At 46.0% G+C, this 21,234-nt stretch overlaps 1 protein-coding gene across 46 annotated transcripts in view; it reads right to left on the bottom strand.

Annotated features, from left to right (window-relative positions):
• Positions 1 to 480: 480 nt before the first annotated feature.
• The window catches only part of ZNF618 (zinc finger protein 618), a 181,396-nt gene continuing 160,642 nt past the window's right edge, over positions 481 to 21,234 (bottom strand). For all 46 annotated transcript variants that reach the window (XM_024252541.3, XM_054520496.2, XM_054520495.2 and 43 more), the window contains 3 exons: positions 20,849 to 20,926; positions 9,007 to 9,108; positions 481 to 8,351 (listed from right to left, as the gene is read on the bottom strand). In XM_024252541.3, the coding sequence (XP_024108309.1) occupies positions 6,835 to 8,351; positions 9,007 to 9,108; positions 20,849 to 20,926 (1,697 nt within the window). In that variant the 3' untranslated portion in view covers positions 481 to 6,834. The remainder of the gene's footprint in view (positions 8,352 to 9,006; positions 9,109 to 20,848; positions 20,927 to 21,234) is intronic.

The raw sequence follows: 21,234 nt of genomic DNA, 5'->3' as shown, positions 1-21,234 counted from the left end.
GATCGCAGGGCAGCGCCAACCTGCACATATGCCTGAGGCATTAGACCTGGAGGATGGAGACTAAATCCATCCCTTCCTCCACGGGACAATGCTCCACAAGCCCAGGAAGGTCACATCTTCCTCGACCATGCCCCTCCCTCATTTATCAAACACTGGCTGAGCCAGGTCTGGTTCAAGAGATGAGCTGTGAGCTCACAGGTAAGTCACTGATACTAGCGTCACCACAGGTAAGTCAACGATGCCAGCATTACACAGTGTCCCACTGGGATGGATGTGTGCTGTCACCCCAGGTGCCCTGTCTCTGGCCCATCTCCACTCACCTGGGCCCTGCAGGTGCTCTGCTCCTAACTGGACAGTATGGCCCAACCTCAAACCCAAGAAAAAAAACACCATACGCTGCATCTTCCTAAAGGTTGTTTTATTGTAAAACCATAAATACAACACTGACATGAAATCATTTAAGCAACTGATCCTCTCTAACCATTAAAAGGTATCTTTTTGCCTTGGCATCAACCAACTGGGAAATAGTGCTGCAAGAATTCGGGGGGCAGGGGAGGTACTGAATCCTGGGCTGGGGCTTTTGGCGACTTAAAGAACCGAGTGGAACGTTCCTCTTCTCCCTGGGAATGTTCCACTTTTGGACAAGAACAGACAGGTAAAAACAGCAACATTAAACAGCTCAGTTTTAAATTTTATTACTTTGTAAAAATCTTTTTTTCATTGCTTTCCTCCATTTGACATCAGTAAATGTTTTGAACATCATGAAACTGATTTGGCTGTAAATGGAGAAACGGCACCAAAACAAAGTGAAACAAAAACCCAAAGGACAAACAGAAAACCCTAAATAAACCCTCAAGTTTGGTCTCGGGGGTTTACGTATCACAACAAGAACCGTCAACTCAACCCCCATGCAATGTGACTCCCTGGAGAGCTGTTGGATCCACACCGATACAGGAGACCGCACACAACGTCTTTTGTTAATTAACACAGCAAGTGTGACACTAGGTAACTTTTTTTTTTTTTTTTAAATACAGTACATGGTACACAGGGTCCCCAAGATGGCCCTGCATAAACCCCTCGTGAAGACTTGAGCCAAGCACCGGCTGTTTATAAAAATATTGTGTTGCTACAAAAGTATAAATTAATGCTACCGGTATTAAGAAATATTAAACACATAAAACTTATAAGGATTAAGAAAAATATTCATTAATACCTGTAGAAAACTCTGGCCTAAAAAAGATATTTTTTTTGTGTTTGTTTTTTTGTAAATTTTTTTTTTTTTTTTTTTTTTAAGATGACTTGAGTTTCTTGCACTCCAAGAGAGAGACACAGTCAGATGTGTCTATGGTATTGCCTAGAACGTCTTAACTACTGAGAAAGGATGCGGGGGTGCACGCACGTGGTTACTGAGTGGGGGGTGGGGAGGAGGGCACCAAGGCTTTCTCAAGATTTACCTGATGTGAACGAATCACTGGCGTGAAGTTGTGGGGAAAAGAAAAAGGTAGGATCAGAAAACAACTGAAAATAATTTACGCTTCTTAAAAAATATCTCTGCTTCGGGTGGTTGTACAAAATGATTTCCTGATGCTTGGGATCTGAATGGCCCTGGACGAGCTGCCTGGGCCAGCCCCGCCGTGAGGCCCTCGCTCTCTCCTGGCTGGCAAGGCCCAGCCCCGGGTCAGTCCACGAGCTCGTTTCACCGCGTGGGATGCCACCCACCCTGGCTGGGTGGGAGGGAAGGTCCTAGGCGGAGACCGGCTGGCACCTGGGTTGTGGGAGGAGCCCCTCCTTCCGGCTGGTCTCAGACCTCATCATCTGTGCCAACCTGGAATTCAGGAAGCGCCACAGGAATCCCAGGCCCCTGAGGTTGTGGACAAGGCTGGGCTGTGCCCCTTTAAGGAATTTTGGTTTGAAGAGTCAAGGTGCCCCATGGGATGCACGGTTGGGCAGGGCCCTCGTGGGTCGTGATGCTAACACCCAAATGCAAACCTAGCAAATCCTTCTCTGTACAAGAATTGACTCTTTAAAGCGACACCCGTGGTGGGCGGGTGGAGGGGGGGGAAGGGGCGGGGCATGAATATGTCAAACAGTGACCTGACAATCTTCACCCTCATTAAAGTGGGAGTGGGCGCGTCTTCCACAGAAACCACTGGGCTCCTTTGGTGAAAGCCAGGGCTCCCCCGACCACAATCCTCAAACCCAAATGAGAGAGGAAGAAAAACAACTACTACAACAAAATCCCCCAGAAAACCCTGAAAAGGCAAAACCAGGAGGGGAACGTTAAGAGGGAAAACACTGTATCATTGGTTCACCATAACTGGCCTAGCAAACATTAGCCACAGTGAAAGGGAGGGGCTGCCTCCTTCCCAGTTCTTCCTCTGGCCCAGCTGGACATGGGGGCTGGAGCAGGGCTGGTGGGGACAGGAGCTCCCACATACTGGCTCCAGGGGATGGCTGGACCTTACTTAGTCTCTTGTTCTGTCTAAATCATCGGCCTTGTTAGGAGCCCTCCTTAGGCTGCATCCCAGAGATAGAGGCATTGCCGCTATTGCCAAGGCGAGGGCAAAGCTATGAACCTGGGGCGGCTCACTGAGACACCTCCTCTTCCAGCATATCCATCATGATGACAAGATGAGGGGAGTGTCCCCAATGGAGCCATCTCACAGCCTGCTCCAGCCACATCCCATCTTCATTTCAAACCTTCCCGATGACCCTGTGGCCCCCAGAGAGCATGTGCTATATTCCTAACGTCTCTCCAGAAGCCCACTCTTCAAGGAGTCCAGCTGAAGTCCAGGGGAAGCAGGTGGCCTTGCTCAAAAATAGGGGACTCCTAAAGGCAGAGGTTCAGCTTCAGTGGAAACACGCCTTGTAGATTTTTTCTCTGGTGTTTCTTTAAAAGTGCAGGAGATAAAGGGTCAAACTGAAAGAGATATCTCTTCCCAGCCTACACACCTGGTGGCTTCCTTGAATCCTGGAGACTCACAGCTTCTCATCTGTGTCACTGCACTGCCCTCCTGTCCTTGCCAGGAAACCCTGGTACCCTTTTTCCAGCCAAAAACCAATCCCCAGATGTCAAGTGTGAAGCTGCCAAGCAGGATGGTGGCAAAGCTTCCTCGCTGGTGATGCGGCAGTTGGCCTCTGTGCGGTGAACCCCCAGAGACGAAGTGCAGGCAGTTTTGCTCAGGTGGCATGCGTTTTGTTTCCTGGTTACTAAATGCCATTAGAGGGAGGCCTGGCTGGCTAAGCCAGGCATCGGGAAGTGGAGAACTGTGCCAGAACAAGGGCATCCACCCATGACCCGGATGGTACCACTGCTCTTGGTGGACCTGAGATTCCTCGGGCTACTCCACTCTGAGGGACCACCCTCAACGCTGCAGTTCTTGGCTTGGGCTTTGTTGGTGAAGCAAACTGACCTCAGATGAGGGAGAAAAACTTGCCAGGTGGAGGTGTGTTTTCTTCACCTCCCCTCTTGGGTCCATGTATGTCAAAACAAAGGCCATTTCTGTCCTGGGGACCACATGGCTCAAGGCGAGTTGTCTCCACATCAGCAGGCCACCACCTTAGGCTGCTGAGAATATGGTAGAAACGGCCCAAATTCCTGGTCCCAGATCCCTCAAAGGCTTGTGATGGAAAGACCTACAGTGGCCCCAGAACTGGGAGGCAGATGACAAAATCCTTCCAGATGTGAAGGTCAGGCTGGACACCAGAAGATGAACTGGAAGAGCCTGTCTCAATCCTTTGGCTGAACTAGAATTTGGTGAGGTGGATATTGTTGGAGATAAAGGGGCCAGTGGCTGGACCTGTGAGATCTTTGGGTTTTATTAAGCTGTTACTTGCAGCAGGATTTGCACTCTGAGAACAGCCTGTCTGAGAAGAGGGCACCTTGGTACAGCCTTTCCTGTTGGTGACAGCAGTTTCTGGAGGAAACCAGAGGTTGCAAGAAATGATCATCTACTATCTTATTATCTAACTGGACAAGGCAGCCCCAGACGACAGCCTTCTGAGTACCTAGTGGCATTCACATCAAACCTGCAGAGGCAAGCCAACCCCTAAGTATTGAATTGAGGTGGAAAAGAAGGGAAAGGGAGGTAACAACCTAAGATCAAATCTCTTCCTGGAGGACAGACATCCCATGCTTCAAAGAGGAGAATGCTGAGTGCTCTAAATGCACATTTGGGCTTAGTCCGATGGCTTTCCAAGAAAGTGAAATGCCTATTTTCTAATCAACTGGCCCAATAATGGGGCATCACCAGCACAACTTTGCTCCAAGTAGAGGGAGGATGGGAGTCTCCCAGGCTCTGCTCTCACCTACCACACAAAGTAGGCAGCTCCTATCCTTGTGTGGGTCAAAGTGCCAGTCACTGTCCCTTCCCCAGCAGTCAAGCAACGCTAAAGGGACCTTTTGCTGTAGGCATCTGTCAATCATCAGTGATGCTGAGGCCACCTTCCAGAACGCCTCCAAAGGCCCAACTGAGAAGTCTGCTGATGTTTCTTCCCATATTCCCTAGGAAGTGACATGAGGTTCCTGTCTGGATTTCTCCCCGTTCCTGCTCCAGTGTGGATGGCGGCTCTTCTCTGATAAGTGGGCTCGGTCCCCCAGTTGGAAATGTTGTGGAGGGAATACCTAGAACTTCTCCAGGAGAGGAAATGGCATGGTAGTTCCTGAGACCACAGTTTGCTGGAGCAAATGTGGAAATGGCCCACTTTGATCCATTTCAGTGTGTCCAAGATTCGAGGGGAGAGCTGGGTGAGTTCTCATGAGGCAAAGTGTGCAGGCTTGGCCCCCAACACTATGTTCCAGGTCCATGATCCTAAGCCTTCATGAGGTTTGCAATCAACTTTACTCCCTGCTCCCGTCATGGACCCGGGGGAGAGGGCTGTGGTACAGTGCTTTTTGTAGTCGAGGTATCTCACAGTTGAGTAATGCTTTATTATCGGGAAGGGGTGGAGTTGACTTAGCCAACCCCAGGATGACAGAAGGTGCCTTTGCGAACAGCCTCCCGCCATGATGGCCATTCTCAGCCTGAAGCCTTAGTGTAACCACCCCATCCCATGGCTAAGGGTCGCTAGGGGAGTGAGACCACCAGCACTTTATTCACTGAGAGGTGTGGTGGGGGTGGAGTGCTGATTTGTGACAGAACCACCTCTTGTGAAGGGAATGGGGTGTCACCCTTGGCATCTGAACTGTGTGTGTAGAACCTAATTTGCTCACAGCTGGGGGAACAGGAGAGAGAAGCCTGAAGACATCTTTCACAGCATCGAGTCAAACATGGCCGAACACCATCCCACCCTTGGAACATCAACTGTTGGGGCCACAAGGCACCATGCTCACTGCCGTCCTGGAAGTCGGAGGTGTGAGTGAGGACCCCGAGGGCTGTGGGCAGCAGAGCTCCTGGAAGCCTCAGGGTCCTGGGAAGTGAGGAGAGGCTGTGGCAGGTCTGAGGTGTGGTGGATGTGACTATGGGCTGACTTTGGAGTTGCTGTGGACTGCCAGGGTCGGGGAGGGGGTGAGTAGTGTGATGCACACCGGGTACCACGCACAGCGGACCAGGAGGGCAGCTCTGGCACTTACATTCAGAACTCCCAAACCACTGCTTCCCCTACAGCCACCAAACCCTGTAGCTGTGGAACCCGTGACTCCTCCCCAACCCCTGGTCTCCAAATAGCACAGCCAAGAACCTGGTCTTGGCCGTTCGAATATGTGAAAACCGAACTGTACAGGGAAGGCCAAGAAAGACCGTAGGATACTGAGTATACCACTGAGATGAGCTAGTTTACAGTGTGACTTGAGGAACAAAAGGGGCAAGTAAAAAACAAAACTCCAAAACATAAGTTATAGACATTCAGTGCCTCCTAGCAGAGTCTAAATCAAATCTGAAGAAACAAAATGAACCCCCAAACAAGGTAAAAATTGCTAAAATGTTAGGGAGAAAATTATTAGGGAGTGGAGACAGTATCTATACTTCTCTGAAAAATGTCTTTTTCTCCTCTCTTATATTAAAAAGCAAAATGTCAGCTTTATACTCTTTAAGTCTCCTTTCCTGATATGGGGAGATAGATAGGTGTGTTTCTAAAGCGGCTGCCCCGGGACACCCAAGGGGTATCTCAAAGGCAGCAGCTCAATGCCCTGAAGGTGAACGAGAAACAAAGTCCAGTGCAGAAACCGTCCATCTGATGCAGTGTGGAGAGTCCACAGCAGAGCAGCCGAGGGTGTGTGGGGGGGTGCACAATGGGATCGGGGGGGTGCACAATGGGATCGGGGGGGTGGGAGGGCTAGAAGAGGGTCAAGGAGGGAAAAGGAGGACTGGGGTGAAGGACAGAGAGCGTCAAGTCACTTCAGATCTCAGCTGCCTGAACATTTCACAACATCAGCTTTCTGCCAATCTGCACACCTGAAAGCGGAGTCTTCTAAAGCCCCCTTACTGAGAAAAGGAGGTGAAACATCTCCCTCTTTCCCAATCGCTCAGCTTTCCTGACACGCCCAGTTCAATGCACACCCATCCGAGCACAGGCGTGTGTACATGCACCAGGGTCGTGTGTGTGTGTGTGCATGTGTGTGCGAAGTTTCTCTGGCCATGGAGATGAGCACAGAGACCCTCCCACACCCCCATAACCACAGCACGTGTTCAGACATGTGCACATACGTGTGGCTGTGTACACACAGGCACACACACACATATAAAAAAAAAAAGCACTTAAGTTTCCAGGGGGCATTTATAATGAGGTCCACAGTGTTTAGAACTTAAATTCCTTTTCTTTGTTTGTGACAGTGTTGTGTGGTTTTTTTCTAATGTTATCTTCTCTTTTTCTTTTTTTTTTCCCCGAAGTCAAGTCTTAAAGCATGTTGGATTTCAGAAACATGAGTTTATTCATATCTTCTGGACTGAGCAGCCGCCTCCGTTTGATTAGAAGCGCTTGTTCACACATATTTACACACCCGCTTCTGGCGCCCACGGCCGGAACCGCCAGGAGCCAGAAGGCGAGCTTGGCGAGTTTTGTGTGCTTTTGGGTAACGCACGACCAGTACTGGAAGAGATCAGGGGTAGCCTGGAAGAGGGGCTCCTGCAGGTAATCGTACACTTCATTTTTGCCCAGCCGATCATCTTCCTGAGCTGTGGGGTTCTCGCCAGTGGCAGAGCGGGGCTTCTTGGCAGCAGGCTCGAAGTCGGCCTCCTCGGCCCAGGACTCCTTCACCTCATTGATGAGCTCACAGACCTTGCCGATGATCTCCTCGTGCTGGTAGGGTGGCACAGGCCGCAGCTTCTGCTGCGGGTCCAGGATCATGGCCACCTTGTGGGCTGGGTGCACCTTGAAGTTCTCCTTGAGCGCCTCCAGGAAGAGGTGGCAGAGCTTGCTGACGGTGCCTGCGTCGTTGGCCTTGGCCGTGAACAGCTTCTCCAGCCTGACATAGGTGGGCAGCACCAGCTGCAGGGTGGGCTGGCTCTCGTTGCTCAGCTCGATGACTGCCTGCTTCACCGGCGTCAGGATGGCCGCCAGGTTGCTGAGCAGGTGCTTGTTGAGGCTCTGGATGAGGTTCATCTTCTTGGCCCGGCTGTAGAACTCGCAGATCTGCTCGTAGCGCTCATGCACCAGCAACAGTGAGTCCGTCACCGAGTTCCAGCAGGGCGGTGGCGACATCTCCTCCAGCGACCCGAAGGTCTCCTTGGCCAGGCCCGTGGAGCCTGCCAGGTCCTCGCACACGTTGAGCAGCTCGATGACCTCGTGCATGCTGCGGGCCTGCAGCGTCCGCTTGCTCAGCACGCTCTGCACCACCGAGTTCAAGGCACAGGCTGAGCAGCGAAGGCACATGCCAGCCTTGGAGAAGGCGGACGTGCTCACCCGGCAATCCGTCACGTACACTGTCCTGATCTCCGACATCACGAACTCCGACAGCACGTTCTGCACCCAGTGGTGCACGAGGTCGCCGCTGTCACGAATGTCTGCACCCTTCACACCAAGCACATAGCTCTTGATGTGGTTGCCCTCGGCCTGGTAGGCTGTGAGGATGTAGCAGGAGTCAGGGCCGACACTCTGGGAGTGGCAGGTGACACCGATGCCTAGGCAGGCATTGCTGCCCAAGGCACAGGTCACTTTCACCTTCACCTGGTTGTACATGCGTGGCAGGTGCTTCAGTGCCAGCGTGTTGAAGTTGCCCAGGATTTCAGTGACCGAGAAGGCCCCATAGCGGGCACCACTGTCTACTAAGGTCTGGGCCAACTTCAGGAACTCCTTCCCGCTGACCACGCTCAGTGCACCCAGGTCGGCGCACATGACCCTCAACAGCCGCTCTGCGATGTTCTGCCGCTCCTTTTCGGGGATCACGCTGTTGGGTGTTAAACCACTGGTAGTGGCTGGCAGAGGACACAAAGAGAGATGGGATTAATTCTGGCATTCAAGGCTGCTAGGAGTGGCAGTAGCCTAATACTCTAAACATCTAGTATTGGGAATGGCAAATATATTTCCTCTTGCACACACATGGGTGGTGCTGGCTGCCTTTAATATGTGACGGTCTCACAGGGATAAAGTTCTATGATTGATTAGTAAGGACTGCCATCGACATGGGAATAGAATGTAGTGGTATGTATGCAACATAATAACGGTCTATGTCATTCCCCTAGATCTTTGAAGCCAACGAGTCTAATTTCTTCCTCAATATAGGAATCTCCTCTAATATGGGAATCTTCAGGAAATAAGATACACGGGATCATCATGTCAGGAAAGAGCAACCAGCAGAAATTGTGGAAAGGTGGGTTCTAGTTCTGATTCTGCCACAAATTGGTGCTTTCTGACCACAAAAAAAGTCACCTCCTCTCCCTGGGCCTCCTTCTGCCCATCCCCTGAGTTAAGAACTCCTGCAAATAAGGTCTTAGGTATAAAAGTGCTTTGAAACTATCACGCATCATCTTACAACATCACAGGAAGCACAAATGGTGGGAATGGGGGGCAGAGAGGAACAATTGGAGCATAAGGGGACCCTCAGGTCCAGCCCTGCTTGGGGAGACCTACTGTTATTGGCGCTGTTCCTCTGGGCCTGAGGTTTCCACTTCTCTTCTACAACAGCAGGTGGCGATCGGGACTGGTTGGAGGCGATGTTGTTTTCATTGTCAGCTGTGGGCACAAAGGGGACAGTGTGTTACCTAGAAGGGTAAGAGGCCTGTTGAGGAACAAGATGAGAACTAGAGTGTGATGGGTAACAGCAGAATGTGGCCATTGGGACACAGGTCTGGGTTAAAATCCTGGCTCCTCAGACAACTATCTATGCTTGCAAAGCCTCATTTTCATCATTTGGAAAAACTAAGGTAATCATATGGACATTACACTATTGCTGGTAGGACTAACAAGAGCTAAATCAGGAAGAGCTGAGCACAGTGTGTGGTATGGAGCAAACTCTCTGGAAATGGGAAGCACTGGATCCCAAGCCTTGCTGGGAACCCCACATCTACTCCCTGCACACAACCACAGAGTTCTAGCTGATATGGAGGGAAGGGAGTACCGGTCACACCCCCCAAGTGGCCAAAAATGCCTCATACTCTCTCACTTCCGCAAAGTTTGCATTTTTTAAGTATATTTACTAGAAATTTTATGAAATGAACAAAATAAAACCAAAGCCATGTGTGACACAAAGTACCAAATTATCAAACCCCTCACTGTAAGACATGGAAACTGAAGCTCGGATATAAGAAAAGATTTGCCCAAGATCACAGAGAAAACAGCAGCAGGGCTGGACATAATCCCAGGTTCCCAGTTCCTGGATGTGTCTTCCACATACTTCTCTAGTTTTTTGTTAATTGCACATATGCAGTTGTATCCAGTTGTAAGTAATTGGTATACGCCTATTCTCCTGGATGCACGGTTACTCCTTGACATGTTTATGGGATCATTTCTGAATAGGAAATGGTCTGAGTCACATTCTTGTCACTACCCATGGCCACATGTACCTCTATCATATACGATATACCACAGCTTGCTTAACCACACTCCCAAGTCCTAGGTTTCTGGCTCTGCTGTTTTCAGTATTACTGTTCTGCTATGAACCTGGCTGCCTAATTGTGATCCTGTGATGTAATAATCCAGCAACATAGATAAAGGATTCCATACCATGACCAAGTGAGATTTACTCCAGGAATATAGTTGATTAAACACACACAAATAAATGTAATACACCATGCTAATGGAGTAAAGGACAAAAATCACATGGTCATCTCAATAGATGCAGAAAAAGCATTTGACAAAATCTAACACCTTTTTCATGATAAAAACACTCAATAAACTAGGAACCGAAGGGAAGTTTTCCAACCTAATAAAGAGCATCTACCAGAACCCCCACAGCTAACATCATGCTTAATGATGAAACACTGAAAGCTTTCTCCCTAAGATCAGAAACAAGGAAAGAACGTTCATTCTCACTCTCATTTCTTCTATTCAACATGTAGAGTCATGTTGGGCATATATTCTGAGAAATGTGTTGTTAGGAGATTTTGTCATTGTGCAAACATCATAAAGTGTACTTACACAACCCTAGATGGTATATCCTATTATACACCTAGGCTATACGGTATAGCCTACTACTTCTAGGCTACAAACCTGTACAGTGTGTTACTGTACTGAATACTTCAGGCAACTGTACCACAATGGTAAATATTTGTGTATCTGAACATAGAAAAGGTATAGTAAAGATAGGATATTATAGTTTTATGGGACCACTGTCATATATGCAGTCCATCATGTACATCATGTGGTGCATGACTGTATTAGAAGTTCTAGTTAGGACAATTAGGGAAAAAAAGAAAAACATCCAGATTGGAATGGAAGAAGTAAAATGATCTCTAACTGCAGATGACATGATTGTGTATATAGAAAATCTTATGGAATCCACATACATACAAAACAATTAGAACTAATAAATTCAGCGAGGGTGCAGGATACAAGATCAATATATAAAACAAAATGGCAGTTTTCCATACTAGTGATAAACATTCCAAAAGTTAAGAAAACAATTCCATTTATAATAGCTTTGAAAATAATCACTTACGATTAAATTTTAAAAAGTGTAAGAATTGAACACTGAAAACTAAAAACACTGTTGAAAGAACTCAAATAAGACCGAAGTAAATTAAAAGATATTCCATGTTCATGGACTGGAAGACTTAAACTGTTAAAATATTCAGTCTTTCAGTCCATGAATGTGGAATGTCCCAACTCATCTAGATTAAACACAATCCTTATCAAAATCCATATTGTTGTTGTTTTTCTGCAAAAAACGGACAAGCTGATCCCGAAATTCATATGGAAATGCAAGAGATACAGAATAGCCAAAACAATTTAGAAAAAGGACAAAGTTGGAGGAATATACTTCCTGATTTCCAAACTACTACAAAGCTATAGTAATTAAGACAGTATAATACTGGCACAGGACGGACATATAGATCAATGGAATACAACTGGAAATATAGAAATAAGCACCTACATTTATGGTCAACTGAGTTTTGACAAGGTTATCGGGACAATTCTATGGGGGGAAATAACAGTCTTTTCAACAAATGGTGCTGGGACAACTAGATACCCACATGTAAAAGAATGAAATTGGACTCCTGCCTCACACACATATAAAAATAAACTCAAAATGGAATACAGACCTAAATGTAAGAGCTAAAAGTATAAAATTCTTAGAGTTTTATAAGGAAACATATGAACTGATTAAGTCTTTGTGACCTTGGGTTAGGCAGTGGTTTCTTGACACCACTGCCTGGATATGACACCAAAAGCACAGAAAAAAATAGATGAATGGACTTCAAAATTAAAAACTTTTATACTTCGAAGGACATCAAGAAAGTAAAAAGACAACCCACAGAATGGGAAAGATATTTGCAAATTATCTATAGGGATCTTGTATCTAGAGTATATAAAGAACTCTCACAACTCAATAATAAAAGGATCCAAAAAAAACAATTAAAAATGGGCAAAGGCTGTTCACTGATGATATGATCATATACCTAAAAAACCCTAAAGACTCATCCAAAAAGCTCCTAGAACTGATTAATGAATTCAGTAAAGTTTCAGGATACAAAATCAATGTACACAAATCAGTAGCACTGCTATACATCAACAGTGACCAAGCTGAGAACTAAATCAAGAATTCAACCCCTTTTGATCATCACACTCTGGGGACTGTTGTGGGGTGGGGGGAGGGGGGAGGGATGGCATTGGGAGATATACCTAATGCTAGATGACGAGTTAGTGGGTGCAGTGCACCAGCATGGCACATGTATACATATGTAACTAACCTGCACATTGCGCACATGTACCCTAAAACCTAAAGTATAATAATAATAAATTAAAAAAAAAAAAGAATTCAACCCCTTTTACAAAAGCTGCCAAAAAACCGCCCCCACGAAAAACCAAAAAAAAAAAAAAAAAAGAAAAACAACTTACGAATACGCTTAACCAAGGAGGTGAAAGACCTCTACAGGGAAAACTACAAAACACTGCTGAAAGAAATCACAGATGACACAAACAAATGGAAACACATCCCGTGCTCATGGATAGGTAGAATCAATATTGTGAAAATGACCATACTGCCAACAGCATCTACAAATTCAAATTGATTTCCCATCAAAACAACATCATTATTCTTCACAGAACTAGAAAAAACAATCCTAAAATTTATATGGTACCAAAAAAGAGCTTGCAAAGCCAAAGCAAAGCTAAGAAAAAAGAACGAATCTGGGGGCAACACATTACTGGACTTCAAACTATACTACAAGGCTATATTCACCAAAACAGCATAGTACTGGCATAAAAATAGGCCCATAGACCAATAGAACAGAATAGAGAATCCAGAAATAAAGCCAGATACAGCCAACTGATCTTCAATGAAGCAAACAAAAACATAAAGTGGGGAAAGGACACCCTATTCAACAAATGGTGCTGGGATAATTGGCTAGCCACATGTAGAAGAATAAAACTGGATCCTCATCTGTCACCTTACACAAAAAATCAACTCAAGATGGATCAAAGACTTAAATCTAAGACCTGAAACCATAAAAATTCTAGAAGATAACATCAGAAAAACACTTCTAGACATTGGCTTAGGCAAAGAACTCATGACCAAGAACACCAAAGCAAATGCACCAAAAACAAAGAGATAGATGGGACTTAAACACAAAAGCTTCTGCACAGCAAAAGAAATAATCAGCAAAGTAAACAGATAACCCATAGAGTGGGATAAAATCTTTGCAAACTATGCATCTGACAAAGGACGAATATCCAGAATCTATGAAGAACTCAAACAAATCAGCAAGAAAAAAATAAACAATCCCACCAAAAAGTGGCCTAAGGACATGAATAGACAATTCTCAAAAGAAGATATACAAATGACCAACAATCATATGAAAAAATGCTCAACATCACTAATGATCAGGGAAATGCAAATCAAAGCCACAGTGCGATACCACCTTACTCCTGCAAGAATGGCCATAATTTAAAAATAAAAAAATAATAGATGTTGGCATGGATGTGGCAGAAAGGGAATACTTTTACACTGCCGGTGGGAATGTAAACTAGCACAACCACTATGGAAAACAGCGTGGAGGTTCCTTAAAGACCTAAAAGTAGATCTACCATTTGATCCAGCAATCCCATTACTGGGTATATCTTTCTTTGGAGAAATGTCTATTCAGATCCTTTGCCAATGTGGCCAATGAGCACATGAACAGATGCTCAACATTATTAGCTGTCAGAAAAATGTAATCAAAACCACAATGAAATGCCATTTCACATGCACTAGGATGGCTATTATCAAGAAGGAAGATGATAAAAGGTGTAGACAGGGATATGGAGAAATTAGAATCCTCATACACTGTTGGTAGAAATGTAAAAATGGTGCAGCCACTTTAGGAAACAATCTGGCAATTCCTCACAGGATTAAACAAAATTACCTTACAGCTCAGTATCTCCACTTCCAGGTATATACCCAAGAGAGTTAAAAACGTGTCTACACATATATATGACTTGTACATGAATGTTCACAGCACCGTTATTCATAATAGCCCCGAACTGGAGATCTAAATGACCATCAGTTGGTGAATGGATAAACAAATTGTGATCTATCTAGACAACGAAATACAACTCAGCAAAATAAAGGAATTATTGATAACACAGAACATGGACAAACCTCAAAAGTTAAGCGAAAGAAGTTAGACACGAGGCTAAATACCGTAGAACTCCATATATAATAAAATCCACTAAAGGCAAAACTACAATGAAAGAAAGCAGGTGTTAGCTGCCAGTGGCTAGGGTAGGAGAAAGGGAATGACTGCAAAGGGGCATGAAGGAACTTTCTGGGTTGATGGTAATATTATTTTTATATTTTAGAGACAGGGTCTTGCTCTGTCGCCCAGGCTGGAGTGCAGTGGCACCATCATAGCTCACTGCAGCCTCAACCTCCCGGGCTCAAGTGATCCTCCCACCTGAGCTTCCTAAGTAGCTGGGACTACAGGGGTGTGCTACCACGCATGGCTTATTTTTAAATTTTTTGTAGAGACAGAGTATCGCTATGGTGACCAGGGCTGGTCTCAAACTCCTGGCCTCAAACAATCCTCCTGCCTCAGCTTCCCAAAGTATTGGGATTATAGGTGTGAACCACTGCACCTGCTCTAAATTTTTTTAATTTTAATTTTATTTTTTTAGACACAGGGTCATGCTATGTTGTCCCTGTCCAGGGACTGGTCTCAAATTCCTGGCATCAAGCAATCCTCCCTCCTTAGCTTTCCAAAGTGTTGGGATTACAGGCATGAGCCACCATGCCCAGCCACTGTTATGTATTTTTATTGTGATGGTAGTTAAACAACAGCATACATTTGTCCAAACCAATCAAACTGTACTCTTCAAATTGGTAAATTTTATTTTTCTAGTAAATTATATCTCTGTAAATCCGATTTTAAAATAAACTGTAAAGAAACCTATTAAGTTGGTAACAGCAATCAGCTTTGAATAGTGAAATTATGGTCGATTCTTTATTTTCTAACGTCTCTGCATTTTCCCAATGCAGAGAATGCATTTATTTTCATAGACAGACTTTACATTCACAAAGGGGAAACACAATTTCCAATGAAAACAAGTAGCCTTGGTATTTCTAGGAATCCAGCTTACAAGGGATGTGAAGGACCTCTTCAAGGAGAACTACAAACCACTGCTCAACGAAATAAAAGAGGACACAAACAAATGGAAGAACATTCCATGCTCATGGATAGGAAGAATCAACATCATGAAAATGGCCATACTGCCCAAAGTAATTATAGATTCAATGCCTATTGAAAATACTATAAATTATAGTAATTTATAGATTCAATGCCATCCCCATCAAGCTACCGATGACTTTCTTCACGGAATTGGAAAAAACTACTTTAAAGTTTATATAGAACCAAAAAAGAGCCTGCATTGCCAAGACAATCCTAAGCCAAAAGAACAAAGCTGGAGGCATCACACTACCTGACTTCAAACTATACTACAAGGCTACAGTAACCAAAACAGCATGGTACTGGTACCAAAACAGAGATATAGACCAATGGAACAGAACAGAGCCCTCGGAAATAATACCACACATCTACAACCATCTGATCTTTGACAAACCTGACAAAAACAAGAAATGGGGAAAGGATTCCCTATTTAATAAACGGTGCTGGGAAAACTGGCTAGCCATACGTAGAAAGCTGAAACTGGATCCCTTCCTTACACTTTATACAAAAATTAATTCAAGATGGATTAAAGACTTACATGTTAGACCTAAAACCATAAAAACCCTAGAAGAAAACCTAGGCAATACCATTCAGGACATAGGCATGGGCAAGGACTTCATGTCTAAAACACCAAAAGCAATGGCAACAAAAGCCAAAATTGACAAATGGGATCTAATTAAACTAAAGAGCTTCTGCACAGCAAAAGAAACTACCATCAGAGTGAATAGGCAACCTACAGAATGGGAGAAAATTTTTGCAATCTACTCATCTGATGAAGGGCTAATATCCAGAATCTACAAAGAACTCAAACAAACTTACAAGAAAAAAAACAACCCCATCAAGAAGGGGGCGAAGGATATGAACAGACACTTCTCAAAAGAAGACATTTATGCAACCAACAGACACGTGAAAAAATGCTCATCATCACTGGCCATCAGAGAAATGCAAATCAAAACCACAATGAGATACCATCTCACACCAGTTAGAATGGCAATCATTAAAAAGTCAGAAAACAACAGGTGCTGGAGAGGATGTGGAGAAATAGGAACACTTTTACACTGTTGGTGGGACTGTGAACTAGTTCAACCATTGTGGAAGACAGTGTGGCGATTCCTCAAGGATCTAGAACTAGGAATACCATTTGACCCAGCCATCCCATTACTGGGTATATACCCAAAGGACTATAAATCATGCTGCTATAAAGACACATGCACACGTATGTTTATTGCGGCACTATTCACAATAGCAAATGTCCATCAATGATAGACTGGATTAAGAAAATGTGGCACCTATACACCATGGAATACTATGCAGCCATAAAAAAGGATGAGTTCATGTCCTTTGTAGGGACATGGATGAAGCTGGAAACCATCATTCTCAGCAAACTATCACAAGGACAAAAAACCAAACACCGCATGTTCTCACTCATAGGTGGGAATTGAACAATGAGAACACTTGGACACAGGAAGGGGAACATCACACACAGGGCCGGTCATGGGGTGGGGGGAGGGATAGCATTAGGAGATATAACTAATGTAAATGACGAGTTAATGGGTGCAGCACACCAACATGGCACATGTATACATATGTAACAAACCTGCACGTTGTGCACAGGTACCCTAGAACTTAAAGTACAATAATAAAAAAAAATGAAAACAAGTAGCCTTTCTTACTTTCTCTACTACAGTACAGAGATGTGAAAACCCTGGATTTGAACCCAGTTCTGCGATGGTGTGACACTGAATTGCGTACTTCAACTCTCTGGGTCTCAGTTTTCTCTCTTCCATCCAAAGTGCCAGGGCAGGGTAAGCTGCAGGAATGATTCTTATTCTCTGCCCTTCCATAGGACTTAGAATTGAGATTCTTCAACTTGTACTAAATAACAATGTATAATATTGGTTGATTTAAGACTTTTTCTTCTCCATATGCCACAGGTACCACTCCCAATACAAATGAGTTAAAAGCTCTGTGGAAGGCTTGATTTATAGCTTGAGATGAAAATAAGGTTTCCTCAGTGTGGCTTTCCTGTGTGTCCTCCCCCTCTCTCACATGTACATTTGTAAAGGGCTGGATGCAAAGCTGGAATAAAGGTTGCTTCCCAGAGAGAGACCACTGCAGGCAGGAGACAGCAGGTATTTCTGACAGGGATGGAAAAAGAGGCATCTGCTGTTGTTGGGTCTTAGAATGTGCCATGGCCCTTGATACTCTACATCCGTCATGTCTGGAACCCTCAACCCAGCCCTGCTGAGAATACCAATAAACCCACTTCACAGACAGAAAAACTGAGGTCCTGGGAGGTGAAGTGGCTCAAAGGGGTTAGAAACCAGGTGTGGTGCTAGGCATGGTGGCTCACGCCTATAATTCCAGCACTTTGGGGGGCTGAAGTGGGCGGATCACTTGAGGCCAGGAGTTCAAGGCCAGCCTGGCCAACGTGGTGAAATCCTGTCTCTATTAAAAGTACAAAACTTAGCTAGGCTTGGTGGTGTATGCCTGTAATCCCAGCTACCAGGGAGGCTGAGGCACAAGAATCGCTTGAGCCCAGAAGGCAGAAGTTGCAGGTATACAGCTGAGATCGTGCCACTGTACTCCAGCCTGGGTGACACAGCAAGACTGTCTCAAAGGAAAAAAAAAAAAAAAAAAAAAAACAAGAAAGAAAGAAACAAACCAGGTGTGGTCACCTCCAAAATCCTAAACCCATGAGCTGCCAGCTTGCTTGCTGTCTGCAAAGTCTCCCAATCTCTCTTAGCTGTGGTCCTCCTGGCCGTACTTTAATGAGGAGGCTGAAAGAGACGACCTCTGAGAGGGCTTCCATCTCTGCTAACCTTCCATCAGGGTCTACCTGAGGCTGCACAGAGTGGATGTTGAGAGCATGGGCTCTGGAGCTCACTGTGAGAGCTGGAATCCTATCCACAGCCTGCCACAGTGACTGCATAGCCTTGGACAAGTTACTTAACCAATTTGTGCCTCCGTTTCGTTAGCTATGAAGTGGAACTGTTGTGGGCACTTAACTCTGAGAGTTGTTCTGAGAATTAAATGAGTGAATATATGTAAAAGTCTTAGAACAAGGCCTGGCGCCACGTAAAAGCTCAAATGCTATTGGATGCTTTTTTTAGGAGCTGTGCAACTTTGGGCCAGTGATTATGTTCTCTGAGCCTCGGTTTCATCATCTGCATAATGGGGATGAAAATGTCAACTACCTAATCAGGAAGATCTGATGAAATAACCTGGGTAAAGCTCTCAGTACCACAAGTGACGCATAGAAAGCACTCACAAAATTTTAGCTATCTTTGGTATTATTACTGCCAAAGCATGCTTCTCCAACGTCACCAAGGCACGCCAGGTTTTCCTACAGCACAGAAAGGAAGTTTATTAGCGGGAAATACCCTGTGCCATTCAGCAGCCCCATAATGAGATTGGTGTTATTCAAGGCTGATCCTCCTTATCGTCGGCGCTGTGAACTGCGCAGCTCATGATGCTTAATTTCTCTCTATGGAGCCAAGCCTTTAATCCCGATTCAGTGTGGCTGGGATTCAGCCTGGCTTTGCGCTGGATTGCCGGCCAGGCATTCTCTGGCTGCGCTGAACCAGAACAAAGCAGCCCACGGCTCCACTCCGAAAACAAGTCAAGATGCTTGGGAGAGGTGGGGCCACCTCAAGGCTCAGTCCTATTTGCATTTTAATGGCCTCCAGGGATCGGAAAGCACTGGCACCAAGGCTCTTCCCTAATCACAGCTCAGCTTCCAGAAGCTGGCAACGCGCGGGCAGAGTGCCGAGGATTCAGAGGAGGAGTGCAGAAGGCTGTGCTGTGGGAGTCTCAGGACCAAGAGATATGTTCAGGCAGTGGTTCCCAAGCAGCCTGCCAACTGCTGTCCCTAGCCCGGGGATCCTGCTTCCCCATGGGGTCTAAACACCTTGAGCTGGCACTCAAGGCCTTCCCTGGTGAGGCACGGCTGACGGCAAAGGAAAGCAGGGGGCGGGAAGCGTGGTGTGCGGAAGGCTGCTGGAGACGGGATTTTCAGGCCCTTGCTTTAGAGATGGAGACACAGCTTCCTGCAGGAGGTCACACACCACCCAGACACACCAGTTAGAGCAGGTCTCCGAGGCAAGTGCCTTGGCTGCCACTCCAGAGCTCTGTCCTGATTTCAAGTTTATTAGAAACAAATAATAGGCTCCCCCAAAAGATCATCTGATTTCACGCCTAATATACAGCAGATTCCAAATTAATATACGCTGGATGAATGAATGAATGATAGAGACTACACTAATAGAACAGTACTTAGCCTAAAAGAGATTCTAGTCCTGTAATACTCTATGCCAGTCAGGCCAGACCTGGGAGATGATGTGAAAGATTTGTACAATAACAATAACAGGTGAAATAACAACAGCTACCAATTACTGAGCACCATTATGTCAGGCACTTCTCACCCATTATTTCTAATGCCTCTAGAGAATTCCTCTGGGGAAAGGGGTGGAGGGACAGCTAACTGCCTCCCCAGACTCACGTTTCCCTTTGCAGAGTGGCCAGCTGTCCCGGGACAGTGGCTCTGGACACGATTCCGCCCATGGATTCAGGTTGGTCATGTGACTAATTCTCCACACTGGAATTTGAGCATTTACAGGTGTCACTTGTGGTCTGAAATGGTAAAGAAGTGTGCCTGCCCCATAGCCTCTCTCCCCATCCACAAAGAGAGAGGACGCTGAAGATCTAGAGGAGGACGGAGCCAATAGAAAAAAGAGCCTTGATCCCTGAATCACCATGTGGAAGCCACCCAACTAGGTCATGTGCATTGGGCTATAATGTGGGTGAGAAGTAAATGGTCTGTATGTTTAACCACTGAGAATTTGGAATTATTCACTTATTCCAGCAAATAGCGTCTCCCTGAGACTCGTGTTTCACCACGGTGAAACGTAATAAAAAGGCTGCCTAGAGAGCAGATGACTGCACCTGTAGCTCTAGAGCAGTGGTTCTCAAAGGGCGGTCGCTGAACCAGTAGCATCAGCACTGTCTTAAGACACCAGAAATGCAAATCCTAGTCCCCACCTCTGCAGACCTACAGAATCACAAATTCACAATGGAGCCTAGAAATCTGTGCTCAAGCAAGCCCTCCTGGTGATTCTTATGTGTCCTCAGGTTTGGGCACCAACTGCATTCTGGGACATAGGGTGTTAGTGAATGAGACTGCTCTGAGGCAGGACTTAACCCAGCTTGCCTTGGGCTGCATGTCTCTCTATCCCCACCTTCTGCCTCTGCTCACCTTGATCTCAAACCATGCTCCATTTCCACCTGCACATTTCGCTTCCAGGCTAGCTCCTACTTGGCCTTTAGGACCAGCCAAGAGGCCACCACCTCCAGGAAGTCTCGTCAACTCTGTCCCACCTCTCCATGTTCCCACAGAGCCTGTGCTGCCTCCTCACTGCCCCCGCCTGCAGAGCACAGACCAGCCTGTGTTAATAACTGACTGACTGGGGCTCCCTGCAAGCAGGTTCCATGTCCTGTGACCATTTTCCAGGAAAGAGCGGCCTTCCCCAGGGGCCTCAGGTCAGGCCCTAACCATCTCTTCAATTTGCAGGAACTGAGGAAGGAGAGGGGGAGAGAAGCCGTATCCTGCTTACCTGCGTGGGATTGCATGTGCTCCAACAGGTTGTTGTAGAACTGGAACTGGATCCCACAGGCGCCGCAGGTATAGGGTTCTGGAGGGAGAAATGAGGCAGCCACGTGAGGGGTGGAACCAACGCAGACACCTTCTGCTGGGCTGCAGGCAGCTTTGCAAGTGAGAACCCAAACACACACTGGGTCTCTGTGCTCAGGACTCCGGGCCCAGCCTGCCTGCCTCCCCTGTCACTAGACCCATGAGGGAGAAGCTGGGTGAAGGAACGATGGAGAGAGGAAGCCATGCAGAGAGAGACCATTAGCTCAATTGAGCAGCTATTTATTGAGTGCTTACTGCGTGCCAGCCACTGTTCGGCGCACTTGAGATGGGGCTAGGGAGGACAACATC

This window comes from Pongo abelii, chromosome 13 (assembly GCF_028885655.2).
Source record: "Pongo abelii isolate AG06213 chromosome 13, NHGRI_mPonAbe1-v2.0_pri, whole genome shotgun sequence".
Lineage (NCBI taxonomy): Eukaryota > Metazoa > Chordata > Mammalia > Primates > Hominidae > Pongo > Pongo abelii.
Note: the sequence above shows the minus strand (reverse complement) of the source record. Positions and strands in the feature narration are given on the sequence as shown.